The sequence below is a fragment of the Gymnoscopelus microlampas genome (assembly GCF_963454915.1).
Source record: "Gymnoscopelus microlampas genome assembly, chromosome: 13".
In the NCBI taxonomy this organism is placed as follows: Eukaryota; Metazoa; Chordata; class Actinopteri; order Myctophiformes; family Myctophidae; genus Gymnoscopelus; species Gymnoscopelus microlampas.
In genome coordinates this window covers 38,492,919-38,511,874 of record NC_139950.1, presented here as the reverse complement: position 1 = coordinate 38,511,874, position 18,956 = coordinate 38,492,919, and the positions used below count along the sequence as shown (strand labels likewise).

At 40.9% G+C, this 18,956-nt stretch overlaps 1 protein-coding gene across 6 annotated transcripts in view; it reads left to right on the top strand.

Moving 5' to 3' along the window:
• dst (dystonin) overlaps window positions 1–18,956 on the top strand; it is a 146,955-nt gene that overhangs the window by 9,399 nt on the left and 118,600 nt on the right. The window contains exon 1 of one of the 6 annotated variants that reach the window (XM_084076795.1): window positions 18,234–18,408. The exons of the other annotated variants lie outside the window; for them this stretch is intronic. Within the exon in view, the coding sequence (XP_083932921.1) occupies window positions 18,270–18,408 (139 nt within the window). The 5' untranslated portion in view covers window positions 18,234–18,269. Of the gene's footprint in view, window positions 1–18,233; window positions 18,409–18,956 lie in introns of those variants that run through there. 6 annotated transcript variants of the gene reach the window in all.

Below are 18,956 nucleotides of genomic sequence, written 5' to 3'. Positions count from 1 at the left end.
TATTTTATAAAGGTCTCAATCGTTCAGAAATAGTGTTTGTTCATAAGCTGTCCAGCCAGCTCTCATAGGCTCCCATGTTATTCCACCGAACTTCCGGTGTGAGTCTGTCACCCAGTGAGACGAATCTGCCGGCTGGAATTGCATGATAGAGAAAATGACGTCGGCTTCCCTTCCTTAAAAAATAAATTCTTTGTCTGTTAGCGAAGCTGTGCATCCTCGATCAGCCATGAGAGAATCTAAGCTGTATTTGATTTTAAAATGATGCCATGAGGGTGAAGTCCCTATCCATGAAACATTACCATATACAATAGCACTTTTTAAGGAGAGTGGGGCAGGGTTTAAAGACTAGATAAAATAAATGTTTACAGCTGTATTCATAAATGTTATATCTGAATCAGTGCAGACAATCAAAAACATAAACAAGACAAGGTCTTTTACGATGTGGCTTTCCTGTGGATATCTGACAAGACTGACATCATGTTAATGTTAATATGAAAATCATACTGATGGCCTCAGTCTTGCCCAAATGGTTCACAAAATGTGAAAAATATTAACCAAAAAATAAAATAAAAAAAATCATAATAGGGACAAGGTTTGCTTCCTTGGCCTACTGGCAGCGTACACACAAAAAATGTGTCGCTGATCAGTCCATTGGTTTCCAAGACTGTGGACAGTCTGGACACACACACAGACACACAGACCTTCTATACGACTCATCCCCTAGAAGCCCTTATCAGTCATATATATTAACACATCAAGTGGCCAATTATCTATGAAGCTGGCACATCATTTACACATACATCAATAATTTCACATGCAGCTTTTAACTTCAATAGCCCCATTTGGAAATAACGTAATACTCTAGCTCTCCATAAAAAAATTATAATACTCTCAACGTGAAACTATTGAGAATCAGTGATCATGATTGGTCAATTGGTGTGCACGCAGGGTATGCATGCAAGACCAGTAACCAATAAGTCTTTATGTCTGTCGGTTTGTATGCCCATCAATTTAAAGTATCTCAAAAACTGTTAGCTTAATTGTCATGGAATTTGCTGTGCACCTTCATAGGGGAATAGCCCTTTCTGATTGTGTTGACTCACTCAACTGAGTCAACTCATTATTGTCACATCACAAGTGTAATAAAGTGGGTCAACTCAAATTCTTCGTCGTACATGCTCCCATGATTTGAAGTTTCATTAAAGGAGGAAAAATGTTGAGAAACTGGTCAGATAATGTCAATATGAGCAGTGTAAAATATATACATAATAAGGTAATGATATATACATAAGGTGCGTGGTTAGAAATAGCAATGCAATGAGGCAGTTAAAATGGCAGCAGAAATAATAACATATGTAGGCTACATAAGTGTATGATTTATAGAAAATATAATTAAAATGAGGAAGTTAAAATGGTAACAGGGTAGGTGAGCCCAAGGAAGAGTGGGCACCTCGGTGTTAAATTGGCTATGTTTTTCCAAAATATAAAAGAAAATGCTTAAACATTCGACAATTAAAGTGTAATATTTCTACAATTGCTGCAAATTGCTGCAAAACAATGTAGACCCCGTCATTTTGGGGCATAAACAAGAAGTTGAAGGAAAGAATTAAGTCTGATAATGATGTATCGTGCATGTTCACATCCTGTATACAAATATATATATTTTTAACATTTTGGACAAAATAGACAATTTTACATCGAAGTGCCCAGATGTCCCTAGTGCCCACCTATCCTGTATCTGTTAAAAATAGCAACAGATATAATAACAAACATGACAGAGTACCCCATGGCCTTTCCCCTAGTGCCTTGACTAGGCCAAAATTCCCACTTGCAAACAAGATTACTGTGGATTGCCTGTTGAGCACATTAATGCACCCTGGAGGATGAACCCTGCAGTTTTTGGTGACCCTCATGGCTTTAGCTTATTCTTTTTTATTCTTTTAAAGCTTTTTTATTATGGTACAATGTTTTTAAATTTCACCTAAAATAATTTGCTGTTGTTTACAATATGTACTGCCTGCCACTCTTTCAGTGAATATACAGTATAATGCAGGCATATACACCCCCCACCCCTCAATTCTGGCACTAATAATACTTTTAAATATATTATTTAAAAAAATGACACTTTTTGCCCTTTAACTAAACCCTATACCAGACTTCCAAGGGCTCTATACAAAGCGCCCTCCTGTTTTTGCGCTACACTACATATCTTCACCGAAAATAGCCGATCTACAAGTTCACAATGCGAGCTTGCAGATGCAGCTATTTCCACCAAATGTTAGCCCCAGAATAGGGATGCTTGGGCTGGCATGGCAACACCAGTCGTTTCAAACCACCAAGGGAATTATAGAGCCTGACCCAGCCCTAAACCACCATATCACGCCAGGTTCCCATCAGGCACACAATCTAAACTGTATGTTTTTTTAAAACTTAGTTTAGCAAATACAATGTAGTTAACTAAGTAAATATGATTTTGAAATTCGTTAGCGTAAGCTTTTGGTTGTAAACTGTTTCTCAAGAGCCAATTTAAAGCTGCTGCAGTGAAAATCACTAAACTCTAATGGCTATTTCAGTGCATTAGTAGGCTATCTTGTTGGAGCCGTTCCCAACTCTAATGTGTCTGCTTGGTGTTCTATGATAGCACTGTGAAATGTAGGCTAACAGCACTTGGAACCTACATCCATAGCTCCCTCTGTGTGGAGTGTGATTTCCTGATGATGTAGGTTTTGGATGAAATGTATCCGTTTTGCTTTGTAACCCTATGGAGTATGTATGTGTATGGTTGAAATCAGCTCAAATTATATAGTGGTTTGCAATTAAACATAACATGTGATTGGTCATTTGTGCTACAGTATCAGACATTTAAAGTGAACAGAATCTAGAACCGAAGTCTAGTCTCCCATCACTAGCAAATCTCTGGCTTAATATTCTATAATACATTATCCACTATGCTATTTTCAAAACTCATTAATTGTTATGTCTTTTTTTTATCATGCTTTGGTCTTCCATGTATTTTATTATCATGCTGTTACAGTACAGTGGCTGTTCACTAGTGCGAGGTGCCTGATCACTGCATGGCCAACTGTTTTTATTTATGTGTTGTTATGGCGATGGGCAGACTAGCATGTCTGGAACTCTGCTTACATACAGGGTTATATCCCTGCTTGCATGAGATCATATTATGTGTCTCCTCTCCCCCCTCCTCCCCGAGGGTAAATGCTCTCTATGCTTAGCCTCTCTCCAGCCGGGCACCACCCTTTCTGTACAGAAGGATGCTGGGAAATACTCCCATTGCAGCGGTAGAAAATTGATTTAATCTCTCCTCAGCATCTCAGGAGGCTAGCAAATGAGAACTGAAGGCACAGCAATCAAACAAATCCCCTTTGCTGTGCCTGCCCTGCATCACATCATATGGAATGCAGTCATTTTCAAAACAGTGTTTATATTAGTGCACTGCCCAGTGCCCAGTGTGTGATAATGGTGTATAACTGAAACTGAAAGTGATGTATTCAGCAAGTGAGTCATCATCCACATAGAAAAGGGCAAAGGCCTAACATTATTGGTGTTTAAGAGTTGGCTGCCCTATCTAGTTGTTGCCATATTGTAAGTCTTTATACAACACAATGTTCCAAGTGACACATTTATAGACTAGTCCACAGTGCAGGGTAGCATACTGTACCTGGAAATCATCATTAATAGATTAATTATTAGTGACTCGTGCTTGGTAACTTCATCAGAGAGGATTTATCTTGATGGCACATGTACAGTCATCTAACTGATTTGTTAGGTTAAATGTTACACACAGCACATAGATATTAGCATTTCCTAATAAGAAATAAGATTTTCTTTAGGTGAATAAATAGAGAGCGTTGTTGGTGACTATGGGTAGGGCTGTCACAATTACGATTATTAAAGTTGACGAATAATTGTCACAAAATAATTGCGACTTAACAATTTAATTGTGTTTTTGGCTTTGAACATTGGGACGTATGAATACAGCTTTAAATTCTGTTTGTTTTTTTAGGTGTCATAATCACAAATTGCACAGGGCAGATATGACAAATAACTTAAAGAAATTACACCTTTTGATATAATACTTTCCCAAATTTAGTTTTTGTGGAAATAGCTGATCTACAGTACAAGCTTACAACCCGTCACAAAGTTACGGGTTGTAAGCTTGTAGATCTGCTGTTTTTGATATTTTTGGAAAATGTTTGAAAATGTATGAACATTCTTCTACATGGAAAATATTCTTACGATTCTGTCGACTATGCAAAATAATTGCGATTATCTAAAATAATTGCGATTAGGTGATTATGTATTAATAGTGACAACTATGGGCCCATAGTTATTATTGGTGATCTCGATTTATTCTTAATTCGTCTTCCAGAATAAAGTATTGCTAGAATACAGTTGAACAGAGTAAATTAATATGACATAACCTTGACAAAGCTGTTTTACTTTATCGCATGATGATGCATCAGCAGTGAGTGAGAGAGAGTGAGAGAGTGAGAGAGTGAGTGATTGTGAGTGATTCAACTAGAGTTCTCACCGGGCCTGAAAATTAAGGCCCGGCCTTAACTGGGCCCTACTGGGCCGGCCCAAGGCTCGGCCCGGCCCGAAAAATGACCATACTTTTAGGCCCCCAAGTCCTCAAAGTCACGCATCCAACACGCTTTGAACTGAGCAGATTGGACCTTCCGTTCCAGAGATAATGGCCAAAACATCTTGAAACGGCCACTTTCACCGATTTCGATCGATTGACTTTTAGCCTTTGTCGCCCGTTTGTCTTTAATAACACGGGCTAGGAAGATCGTACGGCGACAAACTAATTGGCATTGATTTTAGGCCCGGCACGGCCCGAAAATGTTGGGTCGGTCGGGCAGAATTTGAGAACTCTAATTTCAACTGCCTCAAGCTTGCATACACATACTGTATACACATACTCATATGCGCTGTCTTGAATGTGTCCATGACAGCTGTTGACTGCACTGCACCCTTGGAGGGCAATGTGTGTGTGTGTGTGTGTGTGTGTGTGTGTGTGTGTGTGTGTGTGTGTGTGTGTGTGTGTGTGTGTGTGTGTGTGTGTGTGTGTGTGTGTGTGTGTGTGTGTGTGTGTGTGTGTGTGTGTGTGTGTGTGTGTGTGTGTGTGTGTGTGTGTGTGTGTGTGTGTGCGTGCGTGCGTGCGTGCGTGCGTGCGTGCGTGTGTGCGTGCGCGCGAGCGTGAGCTGTAACTCATACTTCAAGGCCAGTCTCAGTTTCATCTTTTATTTGTTTATCATCAAGGACCTTGAAACTTGAAACTGATCTCAGTATTGTTACTTATAATTAGGCTTTGGCCGATTTTACGTTGAGTATTGCGATACTTCTGCAATATCATGATATTTCCGTGATATTGTGCCCCCTCCACACTGTGGCACCCCCCCCCCCACCCCCATGTGGGACCATGTGTTGTGTTGATTTATGTTTGCTGATGGATGAATCAGGCAGTCGGTAATGGGGTGCTGTATTTCTCCTGCCATGATGAAAAAACACATTAATGATGTATGAGATAATAATAATACAAATTAGTCATAGCTGAATGGTTAGTGAGCCCACCTAGGGAGCCAGAGTCCCTGGTTGCCCCAGGTTCGATTCCAGGCCAGGTCAGCATATGTGTCGATGAAATGAAATGTGTCCCTGAGCAAGACTCTTAACCCCTAATTGCTCACAGGTTCTCATTGGAAACAAGACCGCAAGGACTTTCATGAACGACCTGTTAAAAGGAATTATCCTTTATCCTTACCATGCAATTAAGAACTCAAATTTTATGTTTTTTGGATATCACCAAAGTAGTTTATAATACTATACAGGTATAATTACTATTGTATACTACATGAGGTATTTGAATTGGCTCCTTATGTTCACTGTGCAGTGTTAAATGGATACCGGTAGTTCACCCCCAATTAAAATGACTTTGGATGACCGGCAGCGGTTCCGGTAGGAGACACAAAGAGTCTCCTTTGTGTCTCCTACCGGAACCGCTGCCTACTGGTCCGCTGGTCATCAAATTATTGGCTTAGGAATGCGACAAAAACAAAAAAATATCCATGAATTCAAGTCTCCATGGGGTGACTAATCGATAGAAAAATTCAGTGAACTATCCCTTTAAATGCTGTTTTAAGATTACCTTTACTGTTTTACACACACTCATAGTAAATATAGACATACACACAGTGGGCCTATACGAGTAGACATGCAATGTGTAGAGATGTTGGAGTGACGAGCTGTCCCGTAGCGGTGACAGTTAGATTCGAGGCCTAGTTGCTCAAGGGCACCAAAGTTCAGTGCCCAGAAGGTGAACTGGCATTTCTCCAGCTACCACTACCAGTCCACTCTTCATACTGTGTGGTCCATATACTGGATTTGAATCGGTCGGTCACCCTCCGCCGATTCCCAAGGCAAGCCCCTACCGGACTGATCTACTGCCGCAGGCAGGATTTCTCTGCTCAATTTGACCAAATACAGTTGCATAATTAATTTGACTGCATACCCTTGGTTAAACCATGACCTATTCTGACAGTTCAGTTTAGCTGGAGCTTCAGGCTGTTGACAGTAGGAGAATGCCGACAATTGTGCACAGATCCACACCCACCCACACTAGTACTTATTAATCAGTAGCGTTTAGTGGGAAAAGAAACTATAGACGGGATCTGTGTGCCGATTCAGAGACACTGTGGGCTTCTTTGTCATTTAAAAGTACTGTGCTTTGGGCCTGTTCTAATCTAATGCATAGTTACTGTAATTTACTGCATGGTTTGTCGCATGACCGTGTTGCGCCGCAACACGTTTCTTTTTCAGTTGAAAATCTGTTCTTTACGAAACGTATAAATTAGGCTTACGGCTCTTTGAAGGCTTGAGAAGAATGGTAACCTGTTTCAATGACTGGGCTGCTCCCCAACACATATCTCAGACTGCCCTGCCCCCGAGTAGAAGACGGTGACAGTTATTGTCATTGGTAAGGAATGACAGCAATGCACCCTCGCCGTCTCCCACTTTCTGGATCTCTTGTTTACCACTCACAGTGGGGCTATTAAACACATGCTATATGTTTGGGCTGAATCATTGATTCATGTAGGATGCTGTCTAGTCTATGTTGGTGTACAGTGTGCCTTCATATGGTTGGTAGAACCTTGAATTGTATAGCTACCTGGCAATGATCTGAGACTGAGTCCATATTTTTTATCATCTTTATGTGTTGCTTCTGTGCTCCATTGAAATTGGGAGGATTCATTCCATTCATTCTCATTGTATGGTGAAGTGGGACTCAAAATAAAATGTTTGTTAGCAGGGAACACAAACAAAGCAGATTTGGGCAATATAAAACATGTCCTGGTATGTAATTTGGGAAAAGTGAAATGGCTGTATTCATGTCATATTATCCTTGACGGACATTTTCTTGCACAACAAAAATGTCGAGATCACCAATGAAGGCTGTTAGATGGAATAGGCAAAAAGAATGTTCCAGGACACTTTTTATACAGTGGCAGAATCTGCTTTGTTTTACATTATGAAATTTGGTGTTATATGATAGCACTGTGACTGAAATGTAGGCTAACAGCACTTGACAACAAATGAAAAATAAGTCATAGGCAAGGCATTAGGCAAGGCATTACATTTAATTGTATTGCATGTTGCATACATAAAGGCAATTCAAAGTGCCTTGCATAAAGACATTAAAGGGCTTTTAAAAGCATAAATAAAGGAATACAATAAGAACATTCAAGACAGAAGTTGGTCTGGATGGTATTGTGTTTTGTCCACAACACAGTACTCTATCAGAGTATTGTTGGTTCACACACAGGAGTTAGAGATGTCTGATTTTGATTTCTTTGCCCTTCAGTGAGAGTGAATGGAATCGCTACCTGTTCCAGAGAAGTATAAAGAGGATAAAGATGATTGACAATATTTTGACTTTTATTATGACCAGGTAGCTACACACCCTAACCCAAGGACCTACCAGAGTTCATTGTCACTTTAAGTATGGTACTCTAAAGCATTGTGGTTATGTTTGCAGGTATTAAGGGCATAAGGTACAGGGATAATGTCGAACAAATATTGCAGTAGTTGAACAAATGCTGAGCAATGGTGAATGATAAATGACCCACGTCTTCAAACATTGCCCAACACGTGGGCTTGTAATTGTGATAAAATCATGTTAATGCACAGACTTTACCTTCTGAGCTGGTTTTGACTCATCGGTTTAGAAGTGGGAGTAGAGCTATTTTCAGTAACAAGCTTGTGTCACAAGTCCACGTGATTGACCTGAACGTTCAGTATTTATGTGTTTTGACTCTGATGTGAGGCCAAGATGATTGATTGATTGCAAGGACTTTATGTGTTTATTTACAGTATTTATGTCTCTCCACTCTTCTGTTTGTTAGGATATTTTAGGCATTCTGATACAGCTGAATGCCAAAGGGTGTCACTAACTTCCCCTGGCATACAGTGGCTTATGGGAAAGCACCCTGTGACATTTAACCATTCACCCACTTAACCCAGCTGGTGAGAGGGTGGTGGGATGAGAGACCACACTTTAGTGGCTTATATTGTTCCGCTTCTGTGGCTGACTCCAAATGCTGCTTGTGTGTGATTAAAGCCTGATTTATACTTTGTTGCACACCGGTGTCCCGCACCGAAAACAGACGATATCTAGACGGCTTCTAAATCAGGCTTATGAGCAGTGAACGTTCTTTTTAGCAGAACCAGTGTAACCTCTTGCATGTCTGCCTGCCGTTTGACTGCATTTAAATAATTACCTCCATGGGGTTGGGCCTGCAGCAAGCTTTCCCTGGCACCATGAAGTCAGATTCAGAAAATAAAGAGGGGAAGGCCATGAACCAGACTCCTAAGAAGCCATTACAAACTAAAATACATTCAACTGCGCCACAGTCCTTTCATTTCCATTAATGTTGGTCAGCAAAATTGCTGCAAAATGGTACCGAAATGGACGATGGCACTGAAGTGGCACAGATATTATGTGGCGGGCAGTTGCAGGGAGAGTGTGGTTTAGGGTTGTAGCTATTAATAGCCAGCCATACCCTTGTGTTACACTGAGGTCTTCAAATTAGTGTCTCGACTACACTGTAGCTGTCTGCTGTAACACTGTGCTGGACACTTGACCAGCTCTGGCTATGAAGGGAAGACGAGCACCACTTCCACGTCCCCAAACATGTAAAACAAAAAATGTAAATAAGCTATAGTGACACAGGAGTACTCTCTCTCTAGGTCATCCTCAGAGTACTGACATACAGTTTCTTAGCTTTTCTGCTGTAAGGGAAATAACTATGTATGCAGTCACACGGGTCTCTCTGCAGCATGTTTTGTATAATACTGCATGGTCAATAAGCCCTTAATAACTGCCTATTCAACTGCTTATCAAAGTGTAAAGTTACAACTGTACCCAGGTGCAAGAAGTCTTTCTTTGACTAATTCGTTTTTTTGTGGTGTAGGTTGTAAACGTGAAGAACATCAAGAGAAACCTGAGAAGAAGTTAATGAGTTTATGTGATCCTGCAAACATCTACCCATTAATGTCAGAGGTCAAGCGCTGCACTGCAAAACCATCTAACTATATAAATGGCGAGCAACTTCCGCACCCTCGGTGATGACACCCCACAGCTCTGTTATCGGATAAACAACGCACCGCCAGACCACATGTCGCCTACTGACTCGCCACGCCGGCCGCACTGAATTTACGCCTCGCGTAGGGGACATCTCACTCTTCACTACACCTTCTCCACCGCGCAACATAATTAATTCTACTCACCAAATGTCGGACAAAACGGAAGGGGAGGCAGCTTCGTACCGTTTACCGTGCGCACCACCTCATCACCACAACAGCAGGCAGCCGCTGCGGGGTTTTTTTCCTTTTTTTCCAAACTTTTTTTTTGGTCACCATTTTCTCCAGGCACCATTTCTGGTGTAACGTCGGGTGTTTCTTTTCACCAGCCAATCACCTTTCACGTTGCCACGTCCGTTGCCACGTCGCGCTGACGTACGCTAAACAAGCGCTGCCGTGCGCACAATGCAAACGAGCCCAAAGGCGCGCAAAAATAAGCCGACCATTGCTTACACACAAAGTCAGACCTGGCAACGCAGCCTACGCCAATCATGTGTGAGAGATCTACAAGCTATGGGCCAGAGACGCCACCGTATCTTAGCAACAACTACAGCGCTCACTCTCATTGGTCGTGTCACGCTAACAGCAGTCTCCAGACAATGGCATCGCAGACAGCTTGCTGTTACTGCTGTAGCCATCACAGGCAGTTGCAGCACGACGGACAGGGCGCTGTGATAGCTGCCATGTCGCTAACGCTAACCTGGTTGTCATGCCTGCAGCGGCTGTGCAATCACTTTGTCAACAATGCACGTTCGTGTGGTGAATGTCTATATTGCTGCTCAGTTCGTCCATTGTAGATGGTGTATGTTTGTGTGTGTCTTCTGGAGAACTATGTAACTACAGTAACTAACGTAATGGCAGGACCGCCCCAAATACACGTACTCACAACAACACCAGGCGGCCGCCATCTTGCAGAAAGGGCTGCCATTCGCCAGCTTTCAGAAAAACAAGCAACCACCTTCATATTTTTTTTTTTTTTTTTTTTTTTTTCCTTTTGGAAATTTTAATCCCACGATTTCCGCCCGGACCACCAGGGGGTCCGCGGACCCCCTGGTGGTCCGCGAAACATACAAAATATAATTTCTTCTACTTTTTTTTCATCATTTTGTAACTTTTACATTACACTTTGTTCGTCCATTGTAGATGGTGTATGTTTGTGTGTGTCTTCTGGAGAACTATGTAACTACAGTAACTAACGTAATGGCAGGACCGCCCCAAATACACGTACTCACAACAACACCAGGCGGCCGCCATCTTGCAGAAAGGGCTGCCATTCGCCAGCTTTCAGAAAAACAAGCAACCACCTTCATATTTTTTTTTTTTTTTTTTTTTTTTTCCTTTTGGAAATTTTAATCCCACGATTTCCGCCCGGACCACCAGGGGGTCCGCGGACCCCCTGGTGGTCCGCGAAACATACAAAATATAATTTCTTCTACTTTTTTTTCATCATTTTGTAACTTTTACATTACACTTTCTTACAATTTTTTCTTTTTTTTTTCCCTTTTTGCAAATGTTACTTAGACAATTTGTCTACCCCCATATACACACGCCCACGCGGGCCCCGTGCGCGTACATGCCTCTAACAGCCATAATCCCCATCTATACTGCCCACTCTGTGCTGCAGCTACACGGATACAGACACAGGGACACGGAGGGACCAACAAACGCAACGCCCCGTGCGCGGCTGGGGTTGAGGGGGGCGTAGCCCCCCGAAACTCTAGTTAGTGATAATTTAACTCTGAGAGTGTGCAAATGGACCGAAAGGGTCTAGTTGTACACTCAGCATTTTACTGCTTGTATGGTTACACGTTTAAAAGCCAATCAAGTAACCCTGGGTGGACCGTTGCTTCGTCTAAGAAAACACCATCTGATTGCTTAAACTAACAACTAAAATTCACCCTAAAACCGAGGTCAGAGCATTACATTTTTTGTGACTTACTGCTGTTCAATCAGTATTTTTAATAGCTCAAACCCAAAGCAAGAAACAGGAGAAGCAAGGCCCCAAATTCAACCATTTATATTAGTAACATTTCTTTTTTTGTTATCAATTGTTTTTATTTATCATATCAGCAATACAATTATGGCAGTACACATACTGTAGATAAATCATGAATAAAAATGAAACAAAAACAAGATATACATACATAAACAACTTAAAAACAACACAAAAGTAAAGAAAAGAAAATGATTAGCAAAAAATAAGTAACCCACCCTTAGTAACATTTCTTAATTGTGGTACTATCAGGGACCAGGAAATTCATTAATGTCCACCACAAAATACCCCTGCATATTAACACTGGTCTCAGTTACACTATCAGAGACAAAGGATTTATTAGTTAGTGACTTCATGAAGAGAGATTTGTCCCTCGTGTCTAGATGTAGAACGTTTTTCTGTTATGTACTGTATACACATCTACTGTATAGGGATAAAAAGCATAGGGATAATATGATCTCTCTCCTTTAGCAGTAATATTTCAGACTCTCTGAGGTCTGGTTCCAACGCCCGCTTTTCCAGTAATTATATTGAGGGAGGTTGCTCCACCAATATTTATTTGATCAGACTTGCTCTGCATGTATCTCTTGTCTCGTGTAATACTGTATGGCCCGGGGTATTATTTGAAGTTTGGCATGGAGGCTGTGGTGTGGATGCGATTACAATACAGGATCATATGTCTTTCCATGTAATTGTATCTGCAAGACAGCAAAGGTCATAACTTAAATCGCATTAAAACATTTTGGATTGGTTTTGGTTTTTGGCATTGCCTACAATTAATTGAGCTAACAACCTAATGTGTTGCCTGTGAGTTTTCCGCTTGCAAAGGATAATAGGAAGAATTTAGTTAATTATTGTGTTTTATTTCACTCGCCTTCATGTCTTTATTTAAGCTACATAGTGTTGGATACAACCAAGGGGCAAGGCTGAGATATTTACTATGAGGCCAACCCGGATGTTTAGTAAATGTCCAGCGAGAGGCGCTGTTTCACCCGTGCCGACCTGTGAGTTCAGAAAGAATTTATTTTAACGCAAGCCGATGGGTTTTTACCAACTTTCAGACTCGATTTTCTTACTGTAATAAAAATTGTCATAAATTCTATATGCTTCCAGTCGCTAGTTTAAAGTCTCCTTTCAATCATCAGGATATGCGTTTTGCTAAATTATGGTTCTATTTATTATAAAATTGACGATAAAGTAGGCTATTCTCTAGGAGGGGCGGGATGATTTGATTGACACGCTACACAACCAATAGCATTCATTCCCCGCCCCCCGCTCTTGATTGACAAGTTACCCAACCAATAATGGTCTGAACTCATTCTGACGCGTAGTGAAAGATGGCGGACCCACAGTCTGCAGCAAAGGATTCATTTTCGGTCTGTAGAAAGCAGCGGAGGGGGTTTGTCCATCTCATTTATACAGTCTATGGATACAACACGTTATTCTTCACTTACAGAACATGATTTTGTGTTTGCGGTAGAACTGATAATCTGATAGATTATTAAAAAAAAAAATATACGTGTATATACTGTGGTAGAAGTTCAATAATCCAAGCTTCTTGGCTGCTCCCCTGCTGCTCATGATCTCAAAAGTGACCTATGGGTAACATTGGTAACTTGCCCCACGAGTCATGACCGTAAAAACTAATTAACTCTCAGTTAGAGAGTATTATAATTTTGTGCATACAAGATACTATACAATTATACACTTCCCTCTTGACCCATAAGAACATTTATACATGTTGGGGTTAGCCTCTTATATTAGCCTACACATGAACACATTTATTGTCAAAGTCAGCTATTTTGCTGTGTGTGTGTGTGTGTGTGTGTGTGTGTGTGTGTGTGTGTGTGTGTGTGTGTGTGTGTGTGTGTGTGTGTGTGTGTGTGTGTGTGTGTGTGTGTGTGTGTGTGTGTGTGTGTGTGTGTGTGTGTGTGTGTGTGTGTGTGTGTGTGTGTGTGTGTGTGTGTACATCTGTCATAATCCATGGATGTGTAGGATTTCATGCAAAATGAGTAGCGATTATGAACAATTGTGGTACACTCATGAGATATTATAGCCAAACTTATAATGCCTTAAGAAATGAGGCATTATGATGGCTTATATTGTTGCAAGGCAATATGATGCATTTATGCCTGCGTTATAATCCATTTTAGATGTTTGGCTTCATAGATTGTTACCCAAAGTTGTTATGAACCTAATTTTAAAGAGGTGTATTTTGGGCACAACACCAGAACTATCTGTTTGTGTATTTTCTACATCATAGACTATTACAATGAAGGTATTAAAGATGGCTGTATTGTTGATTTTGGAACAATGTCTTTGAGAGCGCAGAATCAATCAAGTTGGACTGCTGTAACCAGAGTAATGTGTGTGCCATACTGTGTATGTGTGACATATATACAGTATGTGTGAGAACAAGGTTAAATTCATGATGTAATAAGGCAAGAGGATCTGATCAGAAGTCATGTGACCAAAGGGCATGAAAGTCCAAGTGTTATCATTTATTGGTTGTAATGTGATGTGCAAAAGCGATTACAGTGAGGTGTTGGGCACTATCATATCAGCTGATAGTCATATTTGATATGACATCATTTTATTGTTATATGGCTGCTAAGTGTTCTGTAAAGTGTTAGGAACGGATGTTCACAAGCTTACTAGCAAATGAGTGTTATAACTCTCAAAAATTGTGTTTACTTAACGTTTTTACAGTTCATATATTTTAGTATCATGTAAATATTCCATGTCTAATGTAAACATATCTGGTTATTGCCAACTTCTTGTAACCTCCTCAAGGGGGCACCATACTCTTAAGATCACCTTAATTTGTGGGGAAATGTAGTCAAGGTATCTCACCATTTGAATGCAGTTGCAGCTTGAGTTAATTTCTCTTCTTTAACTGCACACTCAATCAATCAATCAATCAATCAATCAATAAATCCTTAGTCTTGATTTAACTGAGACTTTAAAAATGTACCTTATGGTTACTAGAATTGTGTTCTAGAACATTGGTTTTCAAAGTGGGGTTCAGGGACCCCCAGGGGTCCTGGGGGGGGGGGTACCAGGGGGTCCCCAGCTAAATTAATTAATATAGCGTCACAATAACCACTTTATCTATTTATATGTTGGCTATTAAAAAATAGCCGATCTACAAGCTCACAGCGCGTCACTTTGTGCCGTGCTGTGAGCTTGCACATCTGCTATTTTTGAAAATATTTGAAAGAATATCGTATATGTTTGGAATATTTTTTGTTTTGTTTTTACATAAATATTCTCTTCTGGGGGTCCCTGGCACAAGACCTTTTCAGATGGGGGTTCCGCGGCCAAATATATATCAATTTGGGGTCCTTGGCATAAAAAAGTTTGAGAACCCCTGTTCTAGAAATTGGGTCCGGGTTTGAAATAACTGTAAAATAATCATGAAAAAAGCACTTTTCATAATCATCTAACATTGAGAGATGTTGATCTGAGATTGTTCACATTATCAGCAGTGTCCTATCTCATTCAGCCTCAGTGAGTTAACTGCTGATCAGCGGTCGATGATAGAGGCTGTCCTTTGCATTGACCTGGGGTGTTTCCAGGAATGCTCCTTCAGACAATCTATATTCTTTTTTTTTTGTTCAAGGTTTCTTTATTGGTATTTTCCAATTCACATACAGGTCAATAAGACAAAAGCATACAAAAACAGTGCATGTTACCCCTCCCACCCCCCAAAGTTCCCACTCCGAAAGAGCCACAACCCTGTTATCTTGTTGTACCATTAACAAAAAAAAGACTATACGAACGAATAAGACACACTTGAAAGAAAATGTAAAACAAGGATAAAAACAAGTCAAAGAAGTTAAGTATACACAGTAGAATATGTGTCATTAAATTAAGTAAAAAATGAAAATACACAAAAAATATTAATAATGCAATAACAAATACAGTGGGGTCAGTATTATGGGTCATTAATGTCATCAGCATTCATCCTCTGTTAAAAAAGGTTGCCAGATGGTGTAAAATTTCAGAACACACCCCATTGTGGAGTAGCGACAGCCAATCTATATTCTAACAAGTGCCTCAGGGCAGACTTATGTATTATGCAAGGCAGAACCCTGGATGTGGGCATTACAAGCTCACAGATTAAAGTTCTCAGTCGCCACGACTGATTTCAGTCATTTGGATTCCATAGAAGCCAGCATGTCTTCTATGGAAGCATGTTGCGCAACGAAAATAGCCTATTTTCAGTGATTTATTTCAAGATTAGAGCATTTGAAGTGGTCAAACTAGCAATATGTTCAGAAGCATCTTCCATGAAATCTTAATAGTCTCGGATATTTCATATAAAAGCAAAGGTTTAAAGCCTCAATCTGTGATTTCTTCACCTGGTTGCCAGTATGTACAGTAGAACGGCAGGAACAATATTGCTAGAACGTCATAATGTTACATATTGTGTTGTTTAGGAATCAGTGCTAGTGTGTGTGGGGGGGCGGCTCCTTTCATACTGTTTCACAAATCGCACATAGGACTTGGCCATACAAACATTTAATTTCTTTTCTTTTAAAGATATTTTTGGGGGCTTCATTTATAGTTTTCGGTAGAGACAGACAGGACATGGGGAGAGAGAGATGGGGAGAAATATGCAGCAAAGGCTACATTGGAGTGCATTGGTGCCCGTAGCGCTACGCCAGCTGTCCATTTAGTGCAGACTGACGTGTAGTGCTGTGATTCAGAGGAGATGGGTGTGGTGTCTCAGGGATGGATAGATGCTTTGACAGAGTGAGACAGCATTACTGTGGCTGAGTCTACTATTACATCGTACTCATTAACCACTTGGGCATCCCTATTCTTGCCATGTCATTATGCAAGAATTTTGAAAAAACTAAACAAAACAACATAAATAAATAATTCAAAAACAGCACATCTATAAGCTCTCTACACGTTGCAGTGCAACGCGTCACGTTGTGATCAGCTATTTTGGGCCACTATGACACGTTTTGTGTCACATCTGTGACGCGTTTTGCGCCACCTCGGTGCGCAGCCCCGTGTGCAGCCCCGTGCGCAAGCTTGTGCGCAAGCTCGTGAGTCGAGCCCATTGGTCGAAACCGTTTTAGCTTGTTCATGTACAGTGGCCCCAGACGTTTTGAGCTGCAGTACCTATGAATGGCCAGCATGTCCAATGCGCTTCAATGCAACCACTGGGTTCTGGGGGCTTGTTCTCAACCTGTGGGTCTGGACCCCCAGGGGGGTCCCCACATAATTTTTGGGGGGTCCCAAATTGAAGTGACAATTTAAGGACTTTTAAGACCTTTTTAATACCTCAAAAAAGACCATTACTGCATCTAAAGTAGTCAACAAAGTATACTAAAACTGGTCAAACATTGGCCAAATTGTCAAAACAAATTTGAAAATAGCTGTAGATCTGTTATGTTCACAATATTTATCTGTGGAACCGAGTCAAACCAAATGTAATGCCTCAACTCCTACAATTCCAAGTGCTTGTCAGGGTGGGGGGTCCCCAGTTCAAATATTATTATTTTGGGGGGTCCCCAGTTCAAATTTGATTATCGCGGCCTGAAAAGGTCGCGGCCTGAAAAGGTTGAGAACCACTGCACTATATCATATAATTAATTGTCCAACCTAGTTTAGAATCCTCAGCAGGTTTTAGCACATGCACTATTTTTAGATTGTTCAAATGGAAGAATCTTTAGGGAATATAATAAGAGGACATTTGAGGTGCCCTGATTATACTGGAAATGTCTGTGTGTTGTATGTTTTAGGATCATTCAAGACATGTATGTTCAGGAAGGATGTCAGTGTGAGTATGTATTAGAAATAGTAGATATTTGAACCCCTTTCAACCTGCCATGCCTATTTTGGGGCATGAAATTATGGGCAAAATGTTTGAGAAAGTAGATTAGCTATTTCCACTATTAGTCATACAACAAATATACATGTTTTGCTTAAGTGGTTACATTTATAGAGTAATGTTACCTCTAAAACAAACTACACCACAAAAGAACGAGAGCCTGGAGTGAAGACATCACTAAACCTGTTTGGCATGTTGCATCATGAAGTTTGTTATTGTTTTGGTGGTGTTGATTGTATTTGTCTGAATGAATGTGTTTCCAGAATCTCGGCTGAACATTGTGATCAGGATTGGCAGCTACACAATAGAAGAGATGATTGTCTGAATACTTGGAGAATGTGCCTGTGGCTGAACACGTTCAGTTGATCAAGATGTAATTGATATTTCCGTAATCAAATGCTTGGACATCAATGATATTCATTTTTTGCTTTTGAGGAAATACTTGAAGACCAACCTACTGGTTAAACACACTGACTTATCCTCTGCCAGATAGACAAATGTTAATAAAACATATTATGACGGAACGTCGCTTCTATTCAGAGGAGGCTTTATAACGTTCTCTGGCCCTGGGGAAGCATTGCAGTGCCCTGAGGTAAACTTTGAACAGTGAGGAAAATGAAAATACTCAGTAACCACGGAAAACTTGACAAGACTCGTTCTGTGTGGTTCGGGAGAAAGGGAGTCACGGTTGTCGTAGAGGGAGGCAGGCAGGCAGGCTGGCTGTCAGTTTCTGCCTCCTCAGTCGGTGCGGTATAGTAGCTTATCCACATGTCATCTCTCTGCCTGGACCACGAGGTACCCTCTCCACCTCTCAGGAGCCCTCAGGAGCGAGTAACGGACATGTTGCACCTGCTTAAGAGCGAGATGGAGCACAGGGCTCACCTGGTAACTCTGATGTGCTGCATGGGTCAGTAGTATTTCTCTTTCAGCAGCACAGAGAACCAAGTCATGGTTGTGCTTCTTTACTAGCATGCGTTTCTGAAAGAACCAAAAAGGAGTTGTTGTTCTGTGTTAAAGGGAATGAGGTTATCGGTTGTAGTATTTGTCAGCCTGGTTCCAAAGTCTAAGTAAACGCTCATTTCGTTCCATGCTGCCATAGTGGCTGCTGTGATTAGCAACGGCGCTGAACGTGATCTTGAGAGCATGTTGTTATGGATGGGATTGACTTTGTGCTTGAGGATATATTCTCCTCGCGAAGCAGGACTTAATCCTGCTTTGCCATTCTCTGTCCAACCTGGGAACAGGAGAAAGGAGATCGATAGCTTTGAGATAACGAGGCAGGACTGCTAAATGCTTTACTGCTAATCTATCAAAAGCGACTTATGTGAGAGATTCAAGTTCCCCCTGTAATACTAAGGTATAATATAACCATTCATATACCATGTACGTCACTGGTTGCTCGGAAGCGGGCGGTCTGGTTGTCATGGATATGAGAAACACAAAAATACTGTGGTC